Below are 25,573 nucleotides of genomic sequence, written 5' to 3'. Positions count from 1 at the left end.
CAGTCTGGTTTAAATGAATTGTATTTTTATTTTTTTTTACTTCAAAAAATGGTCTACATGGAATGTTTACCGATGTTAATGTTCTTATTTTAAAGTGGCTCACCATTGGATCTGTTGCTAGGGCTGTTGTGCCTGACTAAATGTAAAGTGTCCATTTTGCTCAGTGTCTCCTTTTCATCAGTAACCAGAGATGGTCGCTGATAAAAGGGAACCTCTGCCGCGGGAGCCGCAGAGGTAATCAGCTGGACGCAGGAGCAAGCTCCTGCGACCAGCGATTAGATTGGGGCTGAAAACGTGAGCGCGCACCCGTCGATTTATTTCCAGGGCACACTCCCGTCACTGGAAATATGGTTGTAGGCGACCATATTTCCAGCAATTTCAGCCCCTATCGCCCCCGTGTGTACACAGCTTTAGACCTGAATGGCAGCAGTAAAACATGTCTGGTTTCCAATATATGTTTTTCTTTTTATACAACATATGATGTTTCCAATAAGGATAATACCCAACATATATATAGTCTCACAAAGACTTCAAAACAAACACTACAGCTGAGCCATCCATATATTCGTTATAAGGTTTATGTGGTTATGTGATAAAGATAATCTTATGTAAGCAGTATATCACAAATGGCTTAAAATACAGCAAATATTCATGCATTTTGCATTGCTCATATGGGCCAGCAGTGTGCAGAGCTGGGTAAGTCATCTCTGGTAACCAAAGAGCAAGTCATATATAATAATATATGTATGTGTGGGGAAAAGCATCCGGAGAGAAACAAATAAGGCGGGAGGGAATGGGGTCTTGTAGCTGGGGGAGAGAAAGAGAGGAAGATGTCTGCTTCTCTGATGGGAGAGAAGGCAGAAATGTTGGGAAAGGCATGTGGCGAATAGTGGCTTTATATGTAACATGCAATATGTTTACTACTGAACCCATTGTAAGTCTACATTCTGTCAGTACAGTGGGAATTGTATATTTTATCCACAGGTGAGGTAGGTTAACTAGAGAACCCAGTGTAACTATGCCTCTAGTGCAGGGGTTTCTAGACCTTTGTAACCGGGATCCACACAGAATGAGCTAAAATTAATTTTGCCACACGGAATGAGCAGAAATTCACAGTATGACACACGGTCCTCACATGTCCCCACTTTAAAATTGTACTGTATAGCTGTCAACATCCCCACTGCTTGGGTACAGCTTGCTGGCATGCCGCTGACACTGAGCACTCCCACCACCACTGCTGATCTTCCTGCCGCAGGCTCCCCAATTGTCATGCGTGGGTGACATCACCCGTGCACTGCATCACTGGGAACGCTGAAGCCACTGAGAACCTCTCAGAGGCTTCAGCAGATATTTGCATGGGACATGGGTTAGATCGCAATCAACATTTTGGCCAGCTCTGCTCCAGTGGCATCCGTCCTTTCCAGATATGAGGACTTCTGATTTGTTCATTTATATCTAAGAATATGTTTTAGAATGTATGGCTTGAACTAATTCATGCCATACATCCATGAGGATGTCACTGTTTAACAAATTTAGAAAAGATACTTTGTTTTTTTTGGTACTTGTTTAGTTTCACAGTGGCCGATATATCGGATGCGATATCGGCGATCCAATGCGATACGATTTTTTACCGGTTTATAACCCCACTATCCACTACGCATGGAGTTGACTTTATATATTGTGGAGAGCCCGAAGCATGGCGAGCGGACACGGATTACTGCGCTCGCCACACTATATAAAATCAACTCCATGCATAGTGGATAGTGGGGTTATGAACAAAAATCGCATCAGATCGGCTGATATATTGGCCTATATTGCATCCGATAGATTGGCCGCCGTGAAACTAAACAAGTACCATTTTTTTTAACTAAGAATTATGCTTTCTTTTTTATTATGTATTATTTATTATATTCTGCTAATATGAATCTTGTTAATAATGTTAATATTTTAAATTTGCCTGACAGGTGGCTCCTTATCTGAGAACGACTGTGCATTTGAGCCGGATTACTCCATCACACCTCTCCCTGTGACCGAAGGAATGCAGCATATACGTATGATGGAGGGCATGTCCCGTTCGCTACCCTCTTCCCCCCTTCTCACCCACCAAGCCATCAGTGTGCGATTGCAACCTGTCAAGAAACTAACCGGTAAGTAAAGGCAGCCTCTGGCAGAGCATGTTGGGACTGCATTAACTGCAGGACACATTTTATAAATAAGGATTCCGGCAGTAAAAAGACCTTGCTTATGGGCCAGTCTATGAAAATTACTAACATATCCCCTATGTGAAACCGTAGAAAAATCTGCAGCTGTGTATCTTTTGTGTTTTCAACGTAGGATGAGGAGTTAAATTATAGCTTTTATAGGTTTTCATAATAAATAAAACAGACAGGTTGTTTATTTGGATTGGATGGGAATGATCAAGTTGAAATGTCTTTTACAAAATGGTGGTACACTTGGTTTCTCATTTACGTCACAAATGAATTTTGTGGGGTAGAAAAGAAAAAACTTCCTGGGGTTGCATTTCAACATAAATTGATATGGTAAATCATATGCAAATGTCCCATATGTGACAGTGGAATAGACCGCCTGCTCACTCCCACTACTGCTAGTAATGAGCTGTTATCCTGGTCAAAAAAAATCTCTTCAACACCAGTCAGCTGGGTAAACCTGGGTACACACTAGGCAATGGTATGTACCCAGCGATATTGGTGAGGACCTTCCCGGGGCGCATAGACACTTGCCGATTCTGGCAGTGAGGGAGTCACTGGGGGAGAGTGGGTCCTCCCTCATCTGAACAGATGAGAGAGGGGGTTGTTGATGATTTAATGTAGCTAGGGTGGCGCCGGCGGAGCTTGTGCATGCGCGTGCCAGCCTATGTGCGCTTAACAGACAGGCAGGTGGGTGTCCGTGGTGGGCGATGTCCGGAGTAAACAGCGATGACTCACTGCATGCTCTCTCCATACATTGCCCGCCACAGCCGCCCGCCCACCTGTCTGTTAAGTGCACATAGGCGTGTGCACGGGGGGTGCTAGGGGTGCACAGGCACCCCCTAATGGCACCCCCCACACGATTGCACGCATTCCGCCGATCCCCCCAGTCATGGCCGCCGCTGTCACTCACGTGACGTCACATTAGCAGTCAGAGCCTGATGCTGCTGCCCCAGGACGGTGGCCACACCCCCTTATGCCCACTGGCTGTAGCGTGTTTTGTTAATGATGTTGAATGTACGCACTAGACAAGAAAGTACAAGATATTGCTCGGAAGGACCCTTGTGTTTTGTACAGTGAACTGTGAGCCTAATTCATACCTGATCACATGGCTGTGTATAAGCAGGCTGGGCGATTATCGATAGACTGCTCATTCTACTATTTTAATTACTGCCTTTCGCAAGAGGATTGACGTTAAGTTGGGGGTGGTAACCATCCATTTTCGCAAGCCATGCTATGCCATTCGGAGTTTTGCACAGGGTGGCATTCCAGTCTGGCTGGGCGGCGTATGCCTGATTGCTGGGCTCCTAAAATAATCAGCCATGCTACCAGGTCTGAATCAGGACAGTATCCCTTTGCTGTCACAAGTAGTATAAAGAGAGGTTTGTAACCATACAGTTACATTAATATTGTAACTTTGCATATGGAGTTACTATTGCGGGTTTATAACTCCTAATGCAGGTATTGGCAAATCCTAGGAGCCAGCAAGAGAATGGAATTAAAAAAATAAGTACCTGTGTAACATTTTTGTATCATTGCTGTGGTCAATGGAGGCCTCATCTTCTATAGCGTCTTAAAAGATTCTAAATTTGCCTTCTGTCCTTAATAGTGTTCTTGTGATTTTTAATACGGTCTAAACAGATGTTGCCTTATAGATAAACCATGCACTGCGAGATGCCTGGTGTGAGTGAGCTGGCAGTTCCCTTGCAACTGCCAGCTCACTTCGGCATCCTTTTTAATGAAATTGTATTGCATGTGCATTACTTTGTGAATGCACAGACAGACTCTGATGATTAAAATTATATGCCTGTATTCTATGTGCGATTGCAACTATATCTGCTGGAAACACTAACACTTTATGGCGTATACAGCCGCATAGGCACTAAATATAGGCATGCTGCATATCATGTTAATCAGCATACACTGTTTGTGTACTGTTCTTGTTTCTTTGCAAATAAAGCCTGTTTTAATGGTAAATGCACTCAAACAATGGGCCAGATGTATCAAGCTTCAAAAAGTAATAAAATGGAGAGTGATAAACAGCCAGCCAATCAGCTCTGAACTACCATGTTGCAGGCTTGGTTTAAAAAATGACAGGTAGGAGCTGATTGGTGGTTGTTTATCACTCTCCACTTTATTACTGTTTGAAGCTTGATACATCTGGCCCAATGCTTGGTGCTACTGAGTCACAAAGAGCTTGCACATTTGTCACACGAGTTGTAGCTCACAAAGGAAAGATATCCTGTATGTGGATATATCTGAAGCATTTTCTTTAGTTAACAAATTAAAATCAAAGATATTATTATTATTTGATGATGTATTTTTAATTAAACGGCAAACAACCCCTCTATGTCCCATGGGAGGTAGAATGCTTTTAATGTTACCTTAACATTCTCATACAGGTCTATTAAAAGTAATGTATGACCTCCACACTCCCTTACAGGCAGCTGCAGCCTCATTACTCGAACCATACCCTTCATGGAATGTAATGCAGGCCAAAACGCTGAAATCCACACAGTGCAACTCTGCACAGCAGGTCTGCGAATCTGTCACCCAAAGCCTGCATGATAAGCAGCTACTCCCTAACATGGCCATCCTTTACATTGAAGCCACAGACCACATTGTTCTTCTTTAATGAGATATTTACTGTATCTTATTGAAAACCACATTATGCCAACGTTAATGTGGACTATTGACCATTCTATTGTCATGGTACTGAACATAATTAAGTAACCCGTTCATTTACTGAATACATTGAGTGAAATAAGTCAAATATAAAAATTGTAACCCTTTAAAAACATGAAATGAAAATGATGTCTGTATAAACCTCATTTCTAGGCAGACATTTGAAATTCTCTTTTAGGGTATGACATCTTGTATCTCTCCTGCCTATTGTCATTAATATTGGCTTATACCGGTCCTCTGCTTACCAAGATGGACACACCCTACTGTAATGTATTAAAGCTTCACCATCACTTAATGCAGTAGACGTTTTGTGGGCTAAGCCGATTCATTAGGAAGGCATGACATCACTCATTATCTAATAGGCTGCATTTTCATAACTTGTGGTTCAGCCAAAGGAACAATTGCCAGCACTGTGGATGTGACAGGTGCATTAGCGCTATGAGCAGTGTACCACAGCAGTTCTACATGCAATCATTTGCTAGGTGGTGCTGTTTGGCATTTCATTTGTTCTCTGTGCTGTATTAATGTAGCGTCTGTAAACACTTAACGAACAGAAAATTGGTTTACCCCTAAAAGTAGGCTTGCTGGAAAAGCTGTCGGTCTCTATTGTATGTCAGCTTGCTTATTGAGTTAACTGGTTTGATCGTCTAATGAGGCTCTGCGAGTCTGACTCACACACAGCCACACGTTATATATCTCCCAGAGGGGCCACTATGCCATAAATTCTGCTTTAGTGATCGATACAGATTCTGCAACCTGTATCCCTGGCAGCAAGGCACTGTGTTCTATAAGGGCTGTGCATTCCTTTTAGACACTGGGAAATTGTTAAAACCTTACAGACCTACTGTATTACAGGAACATGTAGGTATATGTACATGATGAAGCTAGTGCAGATGCAGAGGAGTCTATGGCAGCGAGGCTAGATGGAACACGTTTATGTGTAGCACGTTGCAGAGAAAATTATGGATGTCATTATATGCATAACAGTAAAGCAGAAAAGACGTCTGTGTTGGTTGTGACGAATAGAGGATCAACTGTGCACTGCTAGAATGCCTGCAGCAACTATGTATTGGGTATATATGACTGCTGCAGTGTAAAAAGGGATAGGATAAACTCGCTGAAATGAAAAATAAGTGAGGAGGATTTTCATGTCTATATATCAGCCGCGGGCAAATAACACGGGAATTACCCGGCATTTGAAGCGCCGGGTTATTTGGCTGTGTGCTGTCAGTTCCCCCTTCACACAGTAGAGCAACCCGGATCTTAAACTCAACTGGTCATTTGCAGGTCGGAGACCCAGAGTTTAAGATCAGAGTTTAAGATCCGGATTGACCCTTCACAAAGAAGGGTAATTTTATGTATTTCATGAAATTCCCGGGTGGAACTTCTTCACTCAGGAATCCAACACAGTTGGATTTAACCTATTGTGTGTAGTGTATAAACCAAAATATGGTTCTGCGCATACCCAAAAACAAGCAATATGCAATTAGGAATCTTATGTCTGCTTATGACTTTTTACATCGTGCTTTCCTAACCATGGGGCAGATGTATGAAGCAGTGATAAAGGCGGAAAAGTCAGCCAGTGGAGAAGTTGTCCATGGCAACCAATCTTTTTATATTATGCAAATTATAGATGTTACTTCAGTGCTAATTGGTTGCTATGGGCAACTTTCCCACTGACTTCTCCCTTATCATTGCTTCATACATCTGCTCCAGAATGTAACCTCTCCTCGGGTGATACTAAGAGGAGGTCACAGTGGCAACTGCAGTGGGAGTGGAGTGACATAGTTATTATTGTGGTAAGGTGAATGCAACAGGGTGATGAAGAGCTATTAAAGCTATTCAAATGGGATTGTCATATTGTGCCAGCTGTGTCAACCTTCAAAAAGTGATAAAATGGATGGTGATAAACAGCCAGCCAAGCAGCTCCTAACTGTCATGTTACAGACTGGGTTTGAAAAAGTTGGGAGCTGATGGGCTGGTTGATTATCACTTTACCACTGTTTGAAGCTTGATACATTTGCCTATTGTTTTTGTATGATAAGGGGATGTGAGTACTGACACTCTGGATAATAAATGACTAAAAACCTCATCAGTCAGGTTAGTTATTATATTTTGGGGATTAAAATAATTTTCACCATTTATAAGTTTAGGTTAGCATTAAATTAGTCAGTCGCTAGGTAGGTATTAATGAGAGATGTATCGGGGAACGTGAATGGAAGAACAGAAATGTACAAGAAGCTGAGCAGTATATTGTGTTGCACCACAGTACTGTATGGATTTTAGGATATGAAATACTTAATAATCAAATCAGCATATCATCTGTGTGGATAGGCAGAGACGCAGAAACTGTAGAATCTGCTATTTATACTTAATGCTGGTTTGCAAGTGATCAGTTCAGGGTGACCCAAGGTACAAACACTACGAACGCCCCGCCCCCTTTATTATTTTCTCTTGTTGGTTATAAGCCCTCATTTGATGATAGCATGGCTTTTCTTTATTCCATTGGCTAACTATGATATTTTTCATTTATACATATTTTCTAAGTTTATGGGCAGTATTCAATGAGAAAAGTTCTCTGTGTTTTGTGGAGAATTTGTGCTTTGTTCGCCTTGGACGGAGCATTTTGCTCTCCAAAAGCGAGCAACCCTATTCAATGTGAAATATTCTCCATCTTTCTAAGTGATTTTCGCCGTCTCTCTCCGTGTAGAAATTCTCCATCTTTTGATGGAGAGCTGGAATGTGAACTTTTAAACTAAAAGGTTTTTTTTTTTTTTATTTTGGTGTAAAAAAAAAATCAGTTGTTTTTTTCTGTGAAGGGGCATGTTATTTTTATTCATGTGCTTATAGCACATGAATATATATTTAATTAAAAAAAAAATATTTTTTTTAAAAAATTTTTTTTTTTTTACACAGTGCAGCCAGCAGGGGGCCGGAGCGCTCGAGCTGCTCATTACATATTCATATATTCACTGCACCCGATCGTTAATATGCACGATCAGGTGCAGTGAATACTGGGTCCCCTGCTGGCTATAGGGGGTGGGCAGCCTGTGCTGCCTGGGTCCAGGAGAGCCTCCCTCCCCTCCATTTCCCTCTGGAGCAGCCAGGGAGACTATAATATCTCTGGCTGCTTCCGTCCCCCGGCTCCCTGCCAGCTCCCTGCCGTGGACGCTCGTCCGCTGCAGGGGTTAAGACTCGCCGCGAGTGGCGGCGAGTCTTCAAAACATTGAATAGTGGGAGCAGGAGGCTCCGGAACATGGAGAGTGCATGGAGAGCGAAATAAAACGCTCTCCATGCACGGAGAACTTTCACATTGAATACTGCCCTTTGTCTTATTCATTTACACTTCATTCCTGATGGCATATTTTAAAGTGCAGTTAGTATGGTCTGAAAGTACCAAAACATGAATCCAGGTGCTGCCCCCAAACAAGTGCCACCCCCAGACAGGTGCCTCACAGGACATTCACCACTGGATCAGTGATTGCACTGCACTCCAGTTAGCCTGATACAGGCACATGATACTATACAGAGAAACAGAATTTATATTGCCTGCTTAATCATTTCTACCTAGGACACAGAACTGGGCTGGAATTTGTTGGGCGAAACACAGGCAGAGCACTGGCTCTTGTGTGAAATGGATCATGTCGGCAGGAGTATTTTTATTTGCGGAGTACTCTTTCCACACTTTCAATCTTATACTTGCACCCCTGCACTGCTAATCCCCAGGAAGGAGATTTTGGGTTCAGCGACTGTATAATTATTTAGCTGCATTTGAGTAATTCAGAGCTATTTTGTGGTGTCTTGTAGTAGCCAATGTAAAAGGTGGATAGCATTAGTTTTTGTTCAGTGGTATTGTGCCCATTCCATGTCTCTTGTGTGTGTATAGTGTTTGGATGACATGTAATAACAGTACATTATCAGCACAGCCATTTAATTGGATAGAGATAGTCATATATTCCTCCTTTAAGATGATTTAACCTCCAAACTTCTGCTCAGGTTATTGAGTATTCTGGCTGTGGCTTTGCTGAACAGCAGCTTTTGCACAAAGCAAAGGCATCTAGGGCAATGGAAGGAATTATCAGGACCAGCTGTGTAACATGGCATCAGAGTGTGGAGGAGTGACGTGCCGACTCCTAGCTTTGTGGCAAGTAGCTGGTCCCAGTGACGTCTAAGGGGGATGTTTCACATTATTGTAATCCCAGGTATGCAGTTCCTTGCCATAGCCACATTACTAGCATACATCAACCATTTGCATCTTTCGGTAGCACAGATCATACACAGGCTAGACATGTCCCTTTTGGTCTGATTTATTTGAAATGATTGCCTCTGTGTCTGTTTTGAACAAAACCATCAAATCTTCTGTTAAACCCTCCAGGCTGTATATCGGAGACATGCAAATCAGTTCTCAGATTTGTATGAGAATGAACTGGTCCAAGCTGTTTTTGTTGCGTTGTTTGCTGGATTTTATGCTAGAATGGGAGATTGGGAATAGAAAACATACGTGTCTAGACTTAATCATCTTATTGTTAATACTGTTATAACATTTCTGTATTCTAGTCTGTATGACCTGTAGTGTTGAAATCTGATTCATTTCTATGACATTTCTCCAAGATTTTGTCATTCGCATAGGCATATTGCAGTACTATTTTCTATGGTGATAACTACGCAATTTAAAAAAAAAATCACAATGTTATTGCTTCTGAGATCAGTGGACCATTAAGGTCATTATGTAGTACATGTAAAGTAGATTCTCACTTACTGGAAAGATTATGCTGTTTTTTTTTCTTTACAAATGTGCTTGTGAAAGAATCAATTTATTGAATTGTATTGATACTGTGCCAATAGCCCTACATGCAGAAAACATATACTGAGAATTCCATCCGTCACACAGTACTGTAATGATACTGTGCTATGAGCCATACATGTAGAATAACATATACTGAGAATTTCACCCATCATACAGTACTGTAGTGATACTGTGCCATGATTCATACATGCAGAATAACATACATTGAGACATACATTCATTATACATTACTGTAATGATGCTGTGCAATAAGCCATACATGCATAACAACAAATAGAGGGGTATTCAATGCCCCTGACGGTGAGCTATGACAGCGAGCAGTGCCTATAGCTGGCTGTCAGGGTATTCTACTCCCTCCCCTTCACTTGCCATTTCTACCTTGCTGGTTTCAGGCAGGTTGAACGGCGAGGATGGCTTTTCCTAGCTGAAAATAAGCCATCCTCACTGTATAAAACCCCCTCACCATGGCATTGAATACTACCCATACTGAGAAACACATGCAATGCATAATAACATATACTGAGGAATACATCCTTCATACAGTACTGTAGTGATGCTGTGCCAAGAGCCATGCATGTAGATAACAAATACTGGGAAATTTTTGGTTCGACCTCAAATAGAATACTGTGAACAGTAAGGATAAAAAAAGGTTTGAGGTAACGATATGGTTGACAAAGGGGCTAGATGGGCCAAATGGTTCTTATCTGCCACTATATTCTATGTTCCTGGTATTAAGTACATGCACCATAAAGTACTGTAGTGATGATGTGCCATGAGCCATACATACAGATAACATATCCATCATACAGTATTGTAATGATACTGTGCTATGTACTGTACATGCAGATGAAATATACTGAGAAATACACCCATCCTACTGTATTTTAGTAATTATGTGCCACAAGTTATACATGCAGATAGCATATGCTTAGAAATACATCCATCATACAGTACTATAGTAATACCTTGCCACAAACCATACATGCAGAATAACATGTACTAAGAAATACATTTATCATACAGTACTGTAATGAGCCATACATGCAGATTACATATCATACAGTACTGTTGTGATACTGTGCTGTGAGCAATATATGCAGATAACATATACTGAGAAATACATCCATTATACAGCTGTGAACTATACATGCATATAACATAGACTGTGGAATAAAGCCATTATACTACACTTTTTGTGATCCTGTTCTTTGAGCCATACACACAGAGGAACTATGCTGAGAAGTACATTCATCATACAGTACTGTAATGATGCTGTGCCATGAGCCATACATGCAGATAACCTATATCATACAGTACTGTAGTGATACTGTGATTTGAGCCATAAATGCAGATAATACATTCATCATACATCTTCATCTGCATTTGTTTAACTTTTTTAAATCTACTGCAGCTTATATTTACAGTGTTACATTGTACCTACTTTTGATTAACATAATAATTCTTTACCTCATCCCAGTTATTATGCAACTGTGTCTTTTGGAATCTGTATGCAGATCAAAAAAAAAATCTTATCTGGTTAATTGTAATTCTGTTTTATCTCCAAAATACTGTCCCTGGCTGTAGTGGATCTTCACACAGGAACTCGATCAGAGAACAGTTTGGGGAGAAAGGAGGGGGAGAGAAGCAAAAATAGTACAGGAGTGGGCGAAAGGAGGAGAGTGTTATAAGCAAGAGGTGGGGTCCCTGCGACATTGATGAATGCAGAGTCACAGTTCTTTTCATCTTGCCCTACATCAGGGCTTGGCAATTCTGGGCAATCCAGTCCTTGCTGAACTACAGTTCATTCTAAGGAGGGATATTGCTATCTCATTAGCAATATGCAATTTGGTCATTTGCATTTACTGTTACAGTATTGAGTAGGTCTCCCTGCTCTGTTGTTGCATGTTTAAGTTGATCACCTATATCTGTGTGTGTGCCTAATACAGCATGTATAAATGTATGCATGTATAGCTATACATATATATATAGGTTTGGGAATTTGTTTTTAGTTTTTGCTTGACTTGCCAATGAGTTTTGCTGTAGTTTTCGTGTATGATAATGGTCCATCCTCCCGCAATCCGTTCTTTTGCCTTTCTTTATAAACCGCGTTTCCCAAAAATCCTTAATAAAAATTATTACTGCAAAAAATTATAATCTGTATCCGTTTCAATTTGCACAAGAAATGGTCTTTATGCTCTGGACCAAATCCGCCTTGTTTGGTCAGTGGTCCACACAACATTGTCAAAATAATCTGTGGGATTTAAATATTAAGCATTAATAGTTAGTGTACATTATGTTCAGGTCCCTTCCTCTTGTCCTTCCCCCTCTCTCACCTCCCTAGCCACTCATTCTTTGTTTTTAACTGAGATTTTATCATTGATTACAAGGGAATGGCATTCCGTTAGGTGCTTCTAATTACACTAATTGCAGGATAATTAAAAAAGAGCTGGTTGTAAATTTCTTTTGATGTAATTACCGTAATGTATACAGTGACTTTAACTTTTCGTGTTTCGGATTTCTTAATTAAACCCATGTCCCTACGGGAAGCTGTATTGTTATGGCCACAGACAATTCTCCATGATATGCTTTGTCTCTTCCATTCAGCCTCTCAATAATGGAATCATGTCAAAAGCATCTATTGGCCATTATTGATCATTTGTTTATCCCGGGTTACCGACTATTCCTCTCTTGTCTTGGTTGTCCTCCACATGAGCCATGCTGTATTTGACTAATGATTGGTAGCTTTCCCTATCTGGGAATGGAATTATTTTCTACAGATGAAGGTTTTGGATCTTAGCTGATGGTTTTCAATGGTTCATTATTCCTTGGATCAAGCAGTTTATTTATGCTATACATTGATAATATGTAATGGTTGCTGCTCACTTCACATTATGTTTTCATATTATCCTTTATAACGATCTGTAAATTCTTGCTAATATATTTATATGTATTTTGCTCTTTAAGAGGGACTCAAAGCACTTTAATTTTGCAGTACAGTCTTCGGTACTTGTGTATTTTGCCGGCGCCCCCGATATCCGTCGTACGATGAACGGATCGGATCGCATCGCATGCCATGTACCCGATGGCATGCGATGCGACGCGATTTTGACCCCCTATACGATCAAAAATCGTATAAGCACCCTAAAGGGTGCTTTTGAGCACCCTAATGGGTGCTTACAATGTTAAATGCACCCCTACGCCACCCCCCCACTATAAACGTGAACCCGAAGCGTGGAGAGCGCAGCGAGCCCGCGAGGGGCGGCGGTACGCGTCCTACGACCTTTTCATACCCCCACTATCCACGTCGGCGTGGAGTTGAGAATAGAATAGTGTGGCGAGCGGACCCGGATACCTTCACAGGTAAACGCGTCCCTTCGCGGGCTTCACAGGTATCCGCGTCCCCTCGCGGGGCTCGCCACGCTTCGGGCTCGGGGGCTCGCTGCGCTCGCCACACTATTCTATTCTCAACTCCACGCCGACGTGGGGGTATGAAAAGGTCGTAGGACGCGTACCGCCGCCCCTCGCGGGCTCGCTGCGCTCGCCACGCTTCGGGTTCACGTTTATAGTGGAGGGGTGGCGTGGGGGTGCATTTAACATTGTAAGCACCCATTAGGGTGCTTATACAATGTTTAATCGCATCGCATCGCATCGTATGGCATTGTATGCCATGTACAATGGCATACAATTTCAAAATTGTATGCTATCGTGCACTATCGTACGATATCGCGTCGCATCGCATGCGTTATGGTATGCGATGCGATGGGCGCCGCCAAAATACACAAGTACCCAGTCTTCAATAAAGAAAACTAGTGGACCGCTTACCATAATATGAGACTATGTAAAGTGGTTCATTCGGCCTGTAATACCAGTAGACTGACGGCAGTGAAGCGGGAGCATGCATTAGCGCTCATCACCCACCCATATACACTAGGCCGGTGGTTCCCAAACTATGTGTTGTGGCTCCCTGGGGTGCCTTGGGACACATGCAGGGGCACCCTGGGTTGGTGGTCCAGGATCAACTCAGATTATTAATGGTTAATTATTCATGAGCAAAACCACGGCTGGTGGCTGTCAATCATAAAATGTGTATAATCAGAAGCAAATCTTGCCCTTTACCACATAACTGACACTTAACACATGTACAGTTTTTCTGTCTGATCTATCTGGTGGGAACAAAAACCTGGAAATGTATGGGAGCAAATAAATTGTTCCCAAACGCTTGAAAACAGACAGTGATTATTAGTCAGACAAATTTTTAAATCATTCTGATATAATAAATTTATCAAAGCATATATTCTTTTCAGTTTTCCTGCATTTGGCTGGAAATTTTTGATTGTCTTATGCTCCCATACATTTCCAGGTTTTTGTTCCCACCAGATAGATCAGACAGAAAATCTGTATGTGTGTACGCACCTTAAGAATAACATTTAAACCCAATTTAATTTAAAAAAGTTTTGGCCTAGGGGTGCCGTGAAAAAATTCTGATACTCTAAGGTGCCATGATTTAAAAAAAGATTGGGAACCCCTGCACTAGCTCAAATTGGCTCAAAACTGGGAAATTAAGCCAGTTTGAGCTCAAAATTGCCTAGTCTGAATGGGCCTAGTGATCCCGCTAGGCTGTTTTAGCGGGGCGCTGCGCCCTGCCCAATTTTTAAAGGGCAAAATGCACCCTGCCCCTCTGGCAGCACCCCGCTAAAACAGCCTGCCTCCTACTCCTCTGGTGGTACCGGAGAAGCCCAGCGCCGCAGTAGATAGCGATGGCCAGTGCTTCTCCGGCAGTGCAGAGCCTTCGGGGCGGGCCCCCTTTAGCTGCGGCCGGGCCCACCCCCTTTATTGATGGGGGTGGCCGGGCCCGCCCCTTTTTGTCATGGCTCGGTCACGCCCCTTTTGTGACGACACTCCATGCGATACAAGTCACAGTATACATAATGTGTGTATGCTTTGCGTGACTCTGGGGGTGTGTTTTTGCAACCTTTTCAATGAAATAGCATCCTATTTGCAAACAGCGATGCACAACCATCTTTTCAGCCTTATATGCATTAGCGCTTCATATGTAGATACAGTCACTGTCACACACTAAACATAGGCATGCCGCATATATTTTTAATCAGCACAAGCTGCATCTTAGTCACTCTGTTTTGCAAATATGCATTTTAAGAGGAAAAAAGTGCCCACAAAGATACCAAGCACTATGGAGTCATGCCATAGTGTAGACGGGCTGTTTAATACTAATGAGCCTAGACATGGACATATCTGTATTCAAATATCTAGCAAGACCAGTGTCACTTGTAGGTGAAATACATTACACAGTATTTTTCAACATTGTGCTTTGATTTATTTACATGCACTTATTTTATTTTGGTTATTTTTTGAAAGTTGCACTTGAAATTGCTGCGCTCAGGGGTTATTCTGAGGGGTTCAGTTATAGCATGGCCACCGAGTCTGTGCGTGCGCATTTATTTTTCCACCTATTAAATAATGTTTCATTTTTCTGTAAATTCTCCAAAAAGCTTAATACTTATGTTTGTCTTAAAGATCATGAAATAAAATAGCTTGTCTAGCGTCACAAGGTACTAATGTTCAACAGACCAAAAGGTGGCTTGTGTTATTATGTGGCAGTCTGACTCTGACTTTGACCTTCAGAATCTGTAGGGGTACAATGAACCATCAGGTCACACTATGGATGGTTGTTTCACTTAATAACATCTTGTACCACCATAGATGTTGCAACCCCCAGGCATTGGTAAAGTCACGCTCACACATCCATCGATGGGCTGCTGTGATGCTTTTATCTAGGGAAAGTGAATGAACAAAATCCAGTAAACAATGCTTGTGCTGCAGTCTAACTGCATTAATCTGTGAATGACTTCACTGAACACAGGGATCATAACACAAGGTAGATAGCGTCTTCATTTTATTAACACGCATTTACTGGTTTACCGTCAGTGGGCGAAAACCTTCGTCACACAGCTGAATAATTTACTAAGTGCAATGTTACAACAAAATGAGATATGGAGGGTTTGTGACCTTAGAGAAATGAGAATTGTAACCGTGCACAGCGATTCCGTCTGCAGCGAGTTATTAATCAGCTCTCTTTCTACTGGGTTTTTTTCTCTTCTGTAACCCACCCCCTCTCCTGTCATAATCTATAGTCACAATAACAGTTCCGTTATGTTAGTTTTGATTTATTTCATGTAAAAATATTTGTGCTTAATGTGTTGCTCAGTTTTCATTTCCTTTTATATTTTTTTATGTGAAAATGTATATTATTAAAAGGAAAGATAAGTGGAACCATTTACCTCCTGCAAACTCTGTTTTGTTACTGTTGTTCCAGAAGGGTGTGAAAAAGTTCAAAGGCTTAATATGACTTTCCTGACTTCTATGCAGCAATGATGGAATTCCACCCTGGATCTTTACTCCAGCACAGTTCATTCATTAGCCTGGCTTCTTCTGTATTGTGTTTGTTCAAAGTGTCCTCTAAACAGTTGTCTACTGGTAGAAACTTTTCTGATCATGCATTATGCTTACCATTCTTGTCTTGGGTAACCCTTTGTATTGGGTGCATCGGAAAACCAGACATTGTGATGTGCTGAATTAATATATGTGATAATGTTCTCTGCATGAGGAATTTAGTGGTTTCTTGGTATATTGCCAGCTCTCATTAAAAAGCACTGTGTTTAGACACCAGGTAAATGGTATGATAGTGATGTTTTCCCAAATATACCTCACGGTCATGAACTTGCAACATCTACATTAAGGCCCCATCCACTAGTACGATATGGCCTGTTTTCATGCGATTGCAATGATTTGCTGCTATGGCTTGCATGAAAGCTGGCACGTCACAGGTGCTGTTTGTGAGATTGTGATGACAGGCACGCTCCTGTGTGCTTTGCATCTCAATTTCAGTCCTCACTGGCTGCTATGAATGTGTATAGCAATTGCACCTGAATAGGTCACACCGCAGTGAATTTGGACACCTGCAATGCGATTGCATGCGATTATCACTTGGAGAAAAGTTTATATATTGTAATAGCCCATCCTACCTGATGAATCGCATGTGTACATCGCAGGTAAAAAAAAGGCCTATGAGATGGATGGATAAATCTCACGTTAGTAACTGCACCATATGTATTCTATGCATGGTGTTGCCAGGACCCTCTGGGCTACCATGACTAAACTGCCTCAGAACACTATCCATGTAAACATGTGCTGGGAATAGTAACCTGTGGCAAGTGTAGCAGAGCGAGCTGTGAGGGCTCACACTTTAACTTTGTGAACACGTTTCATGTTGACCTGAAGCAGTTTAGTTATGGTAATCCTAGTGGTCCCATGTTCCGAAGTTGAACCGGTGATGCCATTGTTTAGTACATTGGGCCAGATGCACTAAGCTTGGAGAGTGATAAATAACCAACCAATCAACTCCTGTCTGCCATTTTTCAAACAGTCTGTGACATGGCAGGTATAAGCTGATTGGCTGGCTGTTTATCACTCTCCATTTTATCACTTTTCAACGCTTAGTGCATCTGGACCATTGAGAGGCCAAATAAATCCCAATAGTGAGCTAGAATGCTATTTAGGGGTTTTTAGTATGAATTGCTCAGTAGATTTCTACACCTAATCAGCAGACCCTTTTTAAATATAGTTTTGTCGAGTTTAGAAGTTGGGGAACTAAATTGGCCAAAAACAGTATTGATTTTGTCTGGATAACATAAATATAACCACGAACATAACCCCCTTCTCATGTTTTGGAGTGTGAGCACTACTTGTGTACCCAGATCGCACTACCCCCTACTCTTGGGTGCGATATACTGATCTGTATATGGCATATATTTATAATAAAGCCCATCCCTAAGGTTCATTGTTTTAACCTTTGTTGGTATTTTAACCTGTGTAATTTTAGAGGGTTTACCTTATTTTGAACCTTAGCGGGCTACACGTGTATGTCTCTGAATTAAATGCAATGCGGGGAGGTATGTGACATTGACTTTGTGTAGTCCCAGATGAAGGGAACAATGTTTTATATTTTAAGCACAGAATGTTCTTTATGCATTTGGTTAGGAAGCAGTTAAAATTCCTGTAGCTTTATTGTGCTGGTGGCATGGACAGCCTTCTTCCTGTCAGTGGACCACCTGTCGCAGACCCCCCCTCCCCCAATCACTCTAGTTATCTCTCCTGTCTGATCACAGCAGGGCCTTGCTGGCACAAACCATAACACCGGGGTCTTTTGCTCTTTACCTTGAGTAGCCTACCTTTGTTGCAGTAGCTGCACAATCCTTCTGTCAGTGAATTAAAATCCTTTCCTGACACGCATACAATGTACATCAGCAGCTTTTCTTTTTTTTATTTATTTTATATATTCTAATTTGTTTCCAGAATCCATGTCACCGCTCCTTATATGGCAGTGATTTTTTCCTCTTTGCGTTTCCATGACAACAAGAGCACTGCACCATTCATTAGCTCAGGACCGAACTGCATCCCTACGCCGCCTTTTGCGTCTCTCTCTGTGCTGTTCTGCACTGTCCCACTCCCATCTTGTGTGTTGCCCTCGGAGGTGCAGAGTAACGAGAATTGGGGACAGAAATACACATTTTGATGCCCTCTGCAGCCTTGCTAAGAGAGGAGTGATAGCTGTGAGATCACAGGGAAGCAGAGAGAACAGATAGAGGGAGGGATGTGTTTGTAGGTTGAGCAGCAGTGCCTGCTGTGCTGGAGACACAGTATTGACTCTTGGGAGGTCAGTATTGTCAGCCGGGACCCAGCTGGACCTGTAAGAAAATAAAAAATCAAAAAAAGACTGCTTATCAGTAACAGCAAAACTGCTACGGAAGTGCTACTGGAAGGAGAGCGGAGACCATGCTTTTCTAGAGCTTTGCATTATCAGACTGCTTTATCTTCTGTCAATGTAAGTAATCTATGGGGGGTGGGTGAAGCTATGTCTCAAGGGTAACTTCCAAGATGATGTCCAACTTAAAATTTAGTGCATCAATTTATTACATTGCGATTTATGTTGTGTTGCTGGTAAGGAAATGATGTGAGCTGTCCATTTAATCTTCCCTTAGTTTCCATATGTATTTCGTTATTTTTCTCTCTCCATGTAACCATATCAGTGAGATACGATGGGTGGAATTTTAGCAATAGGCTTCTCAGTAATAGAGGCCATCATGAGACATGGAGCTTTGCAGTGGTTCCATGCTCATGAGGACCAGAATGCAATGGGGTGCGGCACGTAGGAGTCTGGACTACAGCAACAGGACTATGTCAATTTTTGATTGGGTGTCTGCCTTAAATATTAAGATATTGCTAATAGGGGTAGCATTTTTTATTTAATCTGCTTCTTTTTAATCCTAGTCAGATTTTATTTTTCAAATGCTTTAGTAAATATTTTGGTATACTTTTTGGTTTTGTTTTCATTACATGGAAACCACCATAACTTTTTGATAACTATCTCTTCCCCCATTATACACAGTTTTCGTATATCTCGGGATTATTGGGAAATAATTAGTCTTTGCTGTCAAAGTGACTTCTATATACACACACACACACTCACGTTATTCTGCTTTATGGCTGAATTATAACCTTCGTTCTTGCTCTGTATCTTTGCTCTATTTTAAGAAAAAATGACATCTATAAGATATTGTCTTTCCAGTAGGCCTGTGTATTTCCCCCCCAAGAAATTAACTGATGACAGTGATTTATGATTTAGGTTGCTGTTATCTGGCGATTCACTACACATATTTCAAGAAGAAAAAGTATTTTTAATTAACTGAAATGTGTGTCAGTGTTATTGTGACAATTTGTACATGTTGCAATTGTCATATAATTAGTGATAATAAATAGCCATTTTTTGGCCTCTGACTTCAATGCTGTTCATTTCCATAGAGAGATTTTGACAATAATTGTATTAGAAAAGACAAGTGCAAGCAGCGTTCCAACTAATACATATTCTGTCTACAGCAGAAGAAAATGGCTGCCTTCAGTATCTATTTTGCATTGCTTTTTACAGTGTGAAGCTATTAAAAATATCAAGGGTACAGAAAACAGAGGCCAGGAAAAGGATACCAGCAAATGAGTCTGCAAATTACATTCTATATATTGATATTGTAAAAAAAATAAAAATGATATGGTTATATAATATCACATCATTGTAGACAGTGGGAGTCCTGGCTTTACAGTGCAGTCATTTTGAGTTTTATAACCATTTTATGTTATTACTATGCAAATACTAGTTACATTTATTAATAGCATTAAAATGAAAAGAAAAAAAAATGACCCGCAAACCGATAACCAAAAATAGTGTACGCTGCCATTTTGTAGGCTGTACCAATTTTTTTGTGTATTCAGCCTGGCAGTTCTCTAGAGAATTGATAGGCAGAATATTGGTATAGAATAGAATCAACTTTATTGGCCATGTGTGCTAGCGCAAACTAGGCATTTTTTGTGTATTACAGTGCAGCATCAAGCAGGGATGAAGGGACATTACATACGTTACATTAAGACATTACATACTGGGGGGCACATGCCGCCGAGCTGCGCAGCGTCTAGGCAGCCATCAGCAGTGCCACCGGTCGTTGCAGAAGCCAGGTGGGTAACCATATAAACAGGGACAGTACAGTTATCACGCGGGAAAACATACTGGCCGAGCTGCACAGCGCCTAGGCAGCCATCAGCGGCGCCACTGGTCGTTGCAGCAGCCAAGTGGATATCAATATGAGCAGGGACAGTTATCGCACAGGTAACACATACCTGCCAAGCTGCACAGCGCCTAGGCAGCCATCCATGGCTCCACTGGTCGTTGCAGCAGCCAGGTAGGTGACAATATAAGAAGGGACAGTACAGTTTATCACACAGGGAAAACATACCCGCCGAGCTGCACAGCTCCTAGGCAGCCATCAGCGGCGCCACTGGTCTTTGCAGCAGCCAGGTGGGTGACAGTATGAGCACAGTATAAGGTAACAGTATGAGCAAAGACAGCACAGTTATAACAGAGACAGTACAGTTATCACAAAGAGTGCACAGTTCCTAGGCAGCCATTGCGGCCCTATCTTGAATCTTCCTGTAGGGAGAGCCATGGGTGGTGGTGGCGGTGGTGGGCAGAGTTAGTGAGGCCTGGGGATGTAGTTGGGCCCTCCCTAAGCTTAATTCCATGCCACAGTGTCTCCTGGGGGCAGAGGCCCCATCTCCTGGGTGAGACAGGGGGGTGGGGGGGCGCGAGACTGGAGTCCCTCCTGGGGATGAGCCTGCGGGCTGGAGCGCATGATCTGGCCAGCGCTATAACCCACAAAATGGCTGCCTCTACCAATGTATAGCTAATGGGCTAACTTTACATGATTTTATGCACAATATTGCTTCTAGGTTCACACATTAACTTCTTTATTCTTAACATGACCTCAAGAATTATGTGTTGTGGGTTAGATTACATTTTATGCTGGGATTCCCTTCTGCCACAATTTATCAGTGAGGTACTCAAGTGACTGGTCGTCTAGATTTTACAATGCCCGTAACACGCAACATAAACATTGGCTTTATATTTAAGAAGTTGTGTTGTGATACATAGGAGTTGATTTATCAAGAAGGGCGGACCAGATTTATCAAGAAGGGCGGACCAGAGAATTTGCTTACAGCAACCAATCAACATTTACCTATCATTTTATAGAGTATGCTTGATAAATGCTACCTCAAAGCTGATTGGTTGCTATTGGCAACTTTTTCATTGGTCCATTTCGCCACTGTTAGTTTTTTTGTGGTTTAATGCATCAGCCCCATAATGCTCTAAACCAGAACACACCAGCAGCTTTGGAACTACACATCCCACAATACGATGCCACAGTTTTCCTATAAGGGATACTAAAACTGTGGCAGGGCGTGCTGTTATGTATAGTTATAAAGCAGATGAGAACAGCATGCGGACAACTCCAGGTAAATTATTTGAATAGTAACTTGATGCTTATATAGCAGGAAATACAAAAAAAAGCTACTATACACTGTACATTGATCAAAATGTATTTTGAGGTTTGCTGTCCCTTACCTTTCATATACCTTTTGCAATGTTTCAAAACAGATTAGTGATAGGAGTGGAAATGTTATTATAATTCTGAGACATCAGGACACTTCAAACTCAATGCTTTTAGACAAAAAAACAAAGATCTTGCTTTTATTTTCTTAAGTACCATTCTGATAGACATTTTGCAATATAGTAATAGTTGGAATTGCACAACACAGACAAAATACAGGCAGTCAGGATCTTGACAGCGGGATCCCAATGGACAGAATCCCGGACCCATGCTGGAACTACATACAGGGGTTAGGTATCAGGGGGATGAGCAGTCTGGGGGGGGGGTTAGGTTAAAAATATAACCCGAGATGTGCCAGGATCCTGATTGCTGATATAGTGTGTCCAACCTTATATTACTTATTCTGATTTTATGTGTGTATGTTTTGTGTTTTTAAACTTTTTATTAAATATTGTTGTGGTTATTAATAGCAGCACTGATACCGTGTTTTGTTATTGTTGCTTCTATCCCTACCTCAGACAGGTAATCTGTTAAAGGGAGTTGCTGATCTCGTAGACAAATGTCCAGGTAGACTGTTACTAGGTCAACAACACCAAAAGGTTGACATGCATTAGGTCTACACAAGCAAAAGGTTGTGGGGTGTGTTTCGTGTTTATGTCGACACCTCAGCACGTGAACCCCCAATTAGTGTAGCGCATAACCTCATATGGCTCGCTTTGCTCACCATGCTTCCGGCCACTTTACTTTTCCAAGTCTGATTCTGCATGAATGGTAAAGCATGAAAAAGTCCCCCAAAAAGGGGGAAAATCTAGAGAAACTCATGTCAACTTTAGTCCTATAGACCTTTTGCTTGTGTCGACTAGTGCATGTTAATCTTTTGTCAGTGTTGACCTAGAGCACGCCAATCTTTTGTCAGTATACACCTAGTGCACGTTGGCCTTTTGGTGTCGATTTATTGAATGCCTACCTAGACATTGTCTGTGAGCCATCCAGAGGCCCTCCTGTCACATCATGTGACCAATGAATGTCAAACAGGCATTAGATAACTAACTAAACTGGGGACAGTGTATATTTCTAGGGCTTGCTATATTCTAATGCAGAACATTAATGTCCTTGAGACCTGTATTCCTTTGTAATGCAACCTCTCTTGTAGTGATCTTCAACATTTGTATCATCAGACCTTTTCACATTGCCTCAATGTCATTTGTTAGATGGCTTATTGCATGCATTAACATATCTATGTTATCTGTTTACAGAAAACTTTTTAAATCCATTATCTCATCAGATAATAAAGTTTTAGGGGGGTATTCAATGTGAGGGTCACGGCAGTCGAGCTTGCTCGACCGCCGTGACCCAGTCCCATTCTCGGTCAGCAGAACATGCAGGTGGGATTCAATGTCCCGCCTGCTGGGGGCGAGAAGGGGGCGTGGCCACGAGTTGCATCTGGGAAGAGGCGACCTGCAGCCGACAGCTCGTCATTTCCCGGCTGTTCTCGGAAGAACGAGCCCGACCGCTAGCTATCGGGCTCGTTCTGCCGAGATACAATGCTCAATGCTGTCGGGAAGACAGCATTGAATAGGGCCCGGCGGGCATCTCCCCAACGGAAGGTGCTCGCTGGAGATTGAATATCCCCCTTAGTCTTTTGGGGCCTACACACAGCGCTAGTTGAGGGCCTTTTCCACTAGGCAAGCCTAGGCACCCGGGATTTTGTATTCCACTAGTCGGACCACCAAGCAAAATGCCTTGCGGGAGATGTCATCAGGAGGCGGGCCCTGGGCTCATGCTGGGAGTTGAGAGCATTGACCCAGATTAACAGTTTCCACTGCCCCTAGATATTTTGCCTTGGGACGGGTTCCCATTAGCAAAAAACACAGGTCGATGCGCATCCTCATGCAAAATCCTGGGTTGTTTTTGATAGTTTAAAAGGGGTGTTACTGGATCTCTTAGAAAATGCCCCTACATCACTCCATGTATAGGACCATGACGATAGCGATGCATGGCCCTGCTGTGTGTTGAGCGATCTTACATCACCCAGAATGCTCAGCAAATCTCCCCATGTGCACGCCCCTTTATTCTTATCCAAACCACCACTCTGTTAGTTGTCTTTGCTGGAAGTCCAGCTAACATGACCACCAGGGTCTCAGAAGATGCCACTACAGCTGTCGTGACCACCTGTCACTACAGGTAAGTGACAACTGGGCCATCAAGTACATGTTGTTCATGTCTGTGATGACTGTTAACACAGTCTTGGTGACCATGTAGACACTGTCATATTGACATTATTAATATTGACAATATTAATGTGAATGCCCTTACACGCACAATAAGATTCTCCACTAGCCTCCAAACTTTCAAGCGTTCCCTGAAAACTCACCTCTTCATGCAAGCCTATCATATTTAAGTTCTACACGCATAACCCTCTGAGGCACTTATGTATTATATAGCTTCCCTTCTGGACTTGTAACTTGGTGGGACTGCTATGGTACTGTATTACTTGTGCCTCTCCTTGTGTTTCCCTCCTATGTCCCTATAGATTGTAAGCTTGCAGCAGGGCCCTCCTACCTCCAAGTCTGTCTGTTGTTACCCAGTTTGTTTTATCACTGTCTACTATTGTAAAGCGCAACGGAATCTGCTGCGCTATATAAGAAACTGGAAATAAATAACTAGAAATATGACATCACTGAGGTGTGAATTGCCCACATTTCCACAATGATGTTCTAGATCCTACTGATTTGATATTTTTGAAAAGGTTAACATACACTATACAACTTCTCCCCTCTGAGAAGTCTCATCAAGTCCCCCTTCAGCTGCCCGGGACCTTCTGCATGTGATGTATCGCATGCAATCCCCGTTCCCTGCTGAATGGAGGTGGTCCGACCAGGAGATCTTACATGCAGCGCTTATTATCTCCGGCTTTGATCTGATATGCATGGGACAGCATTTTGTATTTGCAGTAAACAAATGATGTTCCCTGTATCTACATAGATTTCTAGTTGTAGTACACATTTTGGGATACCTTTTATAATTGTTGGTGCTTGTTTCCCCAGTACCCAACACAGTAGCCGGGTGTCGCTGGGTGATGTATATCGCTTCTTTTGCCTTAGGGGCCTACTGCAGTCTCTCTGAGCTAATTATACCCCTTTTACACCAAAATCCCTGGTCGGACCCTGGTCTTTGAACACGGAAGTTTCCAGGGTCGGACCCTGCTTCATACCCCATTTACACAGCACTTCAACCTGGGTCGGACCTGGGTCTGCACCATTTACACTGAACCTGGGTCAGCCCTGCTTTTCCCTATGGATGACATTAAAAATGTCAATTTTAGGACTGATAAACTGCCAGCCAACCTTCCCTCAATGATTTAAATAAAAATTAAAAGACATGAAAAGTTAGCATTGAAAAATGTTGGTTGGTTTATTTAGCAAAATATTTTGTCAAAAAGTAATATTCAGTGATGAAGCGCACATAGCAGTATAAAAGTCCAGCATCACCCATGTGCTCCCCCCAGTCCTCTGCCCCTGCAGCAGCAGTCAGTTGTTCGACCTAAAGATGGTCGACAGTCATTAGGACGACACCACTAGGTCGACATACTGCAAGGTCCACATGAGACAAGGTCAACAGGTCATTAGGTCGACACAAGCATTAGGTCGGCATAGGATTTTTCACTGTTTAATGAGCCGACATATACCGACAGGCGGTATTTCATGCCCTAATATCCACTAGGGCAGTGATGGCTAACCTTGACACTCCAGCTGTTATTGAACTATACATCCCAGCATGCCCTGCTACAGTTTTCCTATTTGGCCATGCTAAAACTGATGCTGGGATGTGTAGTTCAACAACAGCTGGAGTGTCAAGGTTAG

At 42.1% G+C, this 25,573-nt stretch overlaps 1 protein-coding gene across 12 annotated transcripts in view; it reads left to right on the top strand.

Moving 5' to 3' along the window:
• The window catches only part of TANC2 (tetratricopeptide repeat, ankyrin repeat and coiled-coil containing 2), a 454,397-nt gene that overhangs the window by 304,313 nt on the left and 124,511 nt on the right, over window positions 1-25,573 (top strand). For 10 of the 12 annotated variants that reach the window (XM_083147487.1, XM_083147485.1, XM_083147486.1 and 7 more), the window contains one exon: window positions 1,965-2,147. In XM_083147487.1, the coding sequence (XP_083003613.1) occupies window positions 1,965-2,147 (183 nt within the window). Of the gene's footprint in view, window positions 1-1,964; window positions 2,148-18,161; window positions 18,602-25,573 lie in introns of those variants that run through there. The other 2 variants (XM_083147495.1, XM_083147494.1) reach the window with 1 other exon arrangement.

Source organism: Crinia signifera, chromosome 6, assembly GCF_055691185.1.
Source record: "Crinia signifera chromosome 6, ASM5569118v1, whole genome shotgun sequence".
NCBI lineage: Eukaryota > Metazoa > Chordata > Amphibia > Anura > Myobatrachidae > Crinia > Crinia signifera.
The sequence above is the reverse complement of the archived record's forward strand: the minus strand, read 5'-3'. Positions and strand labels throughout refer to the sequence as shown.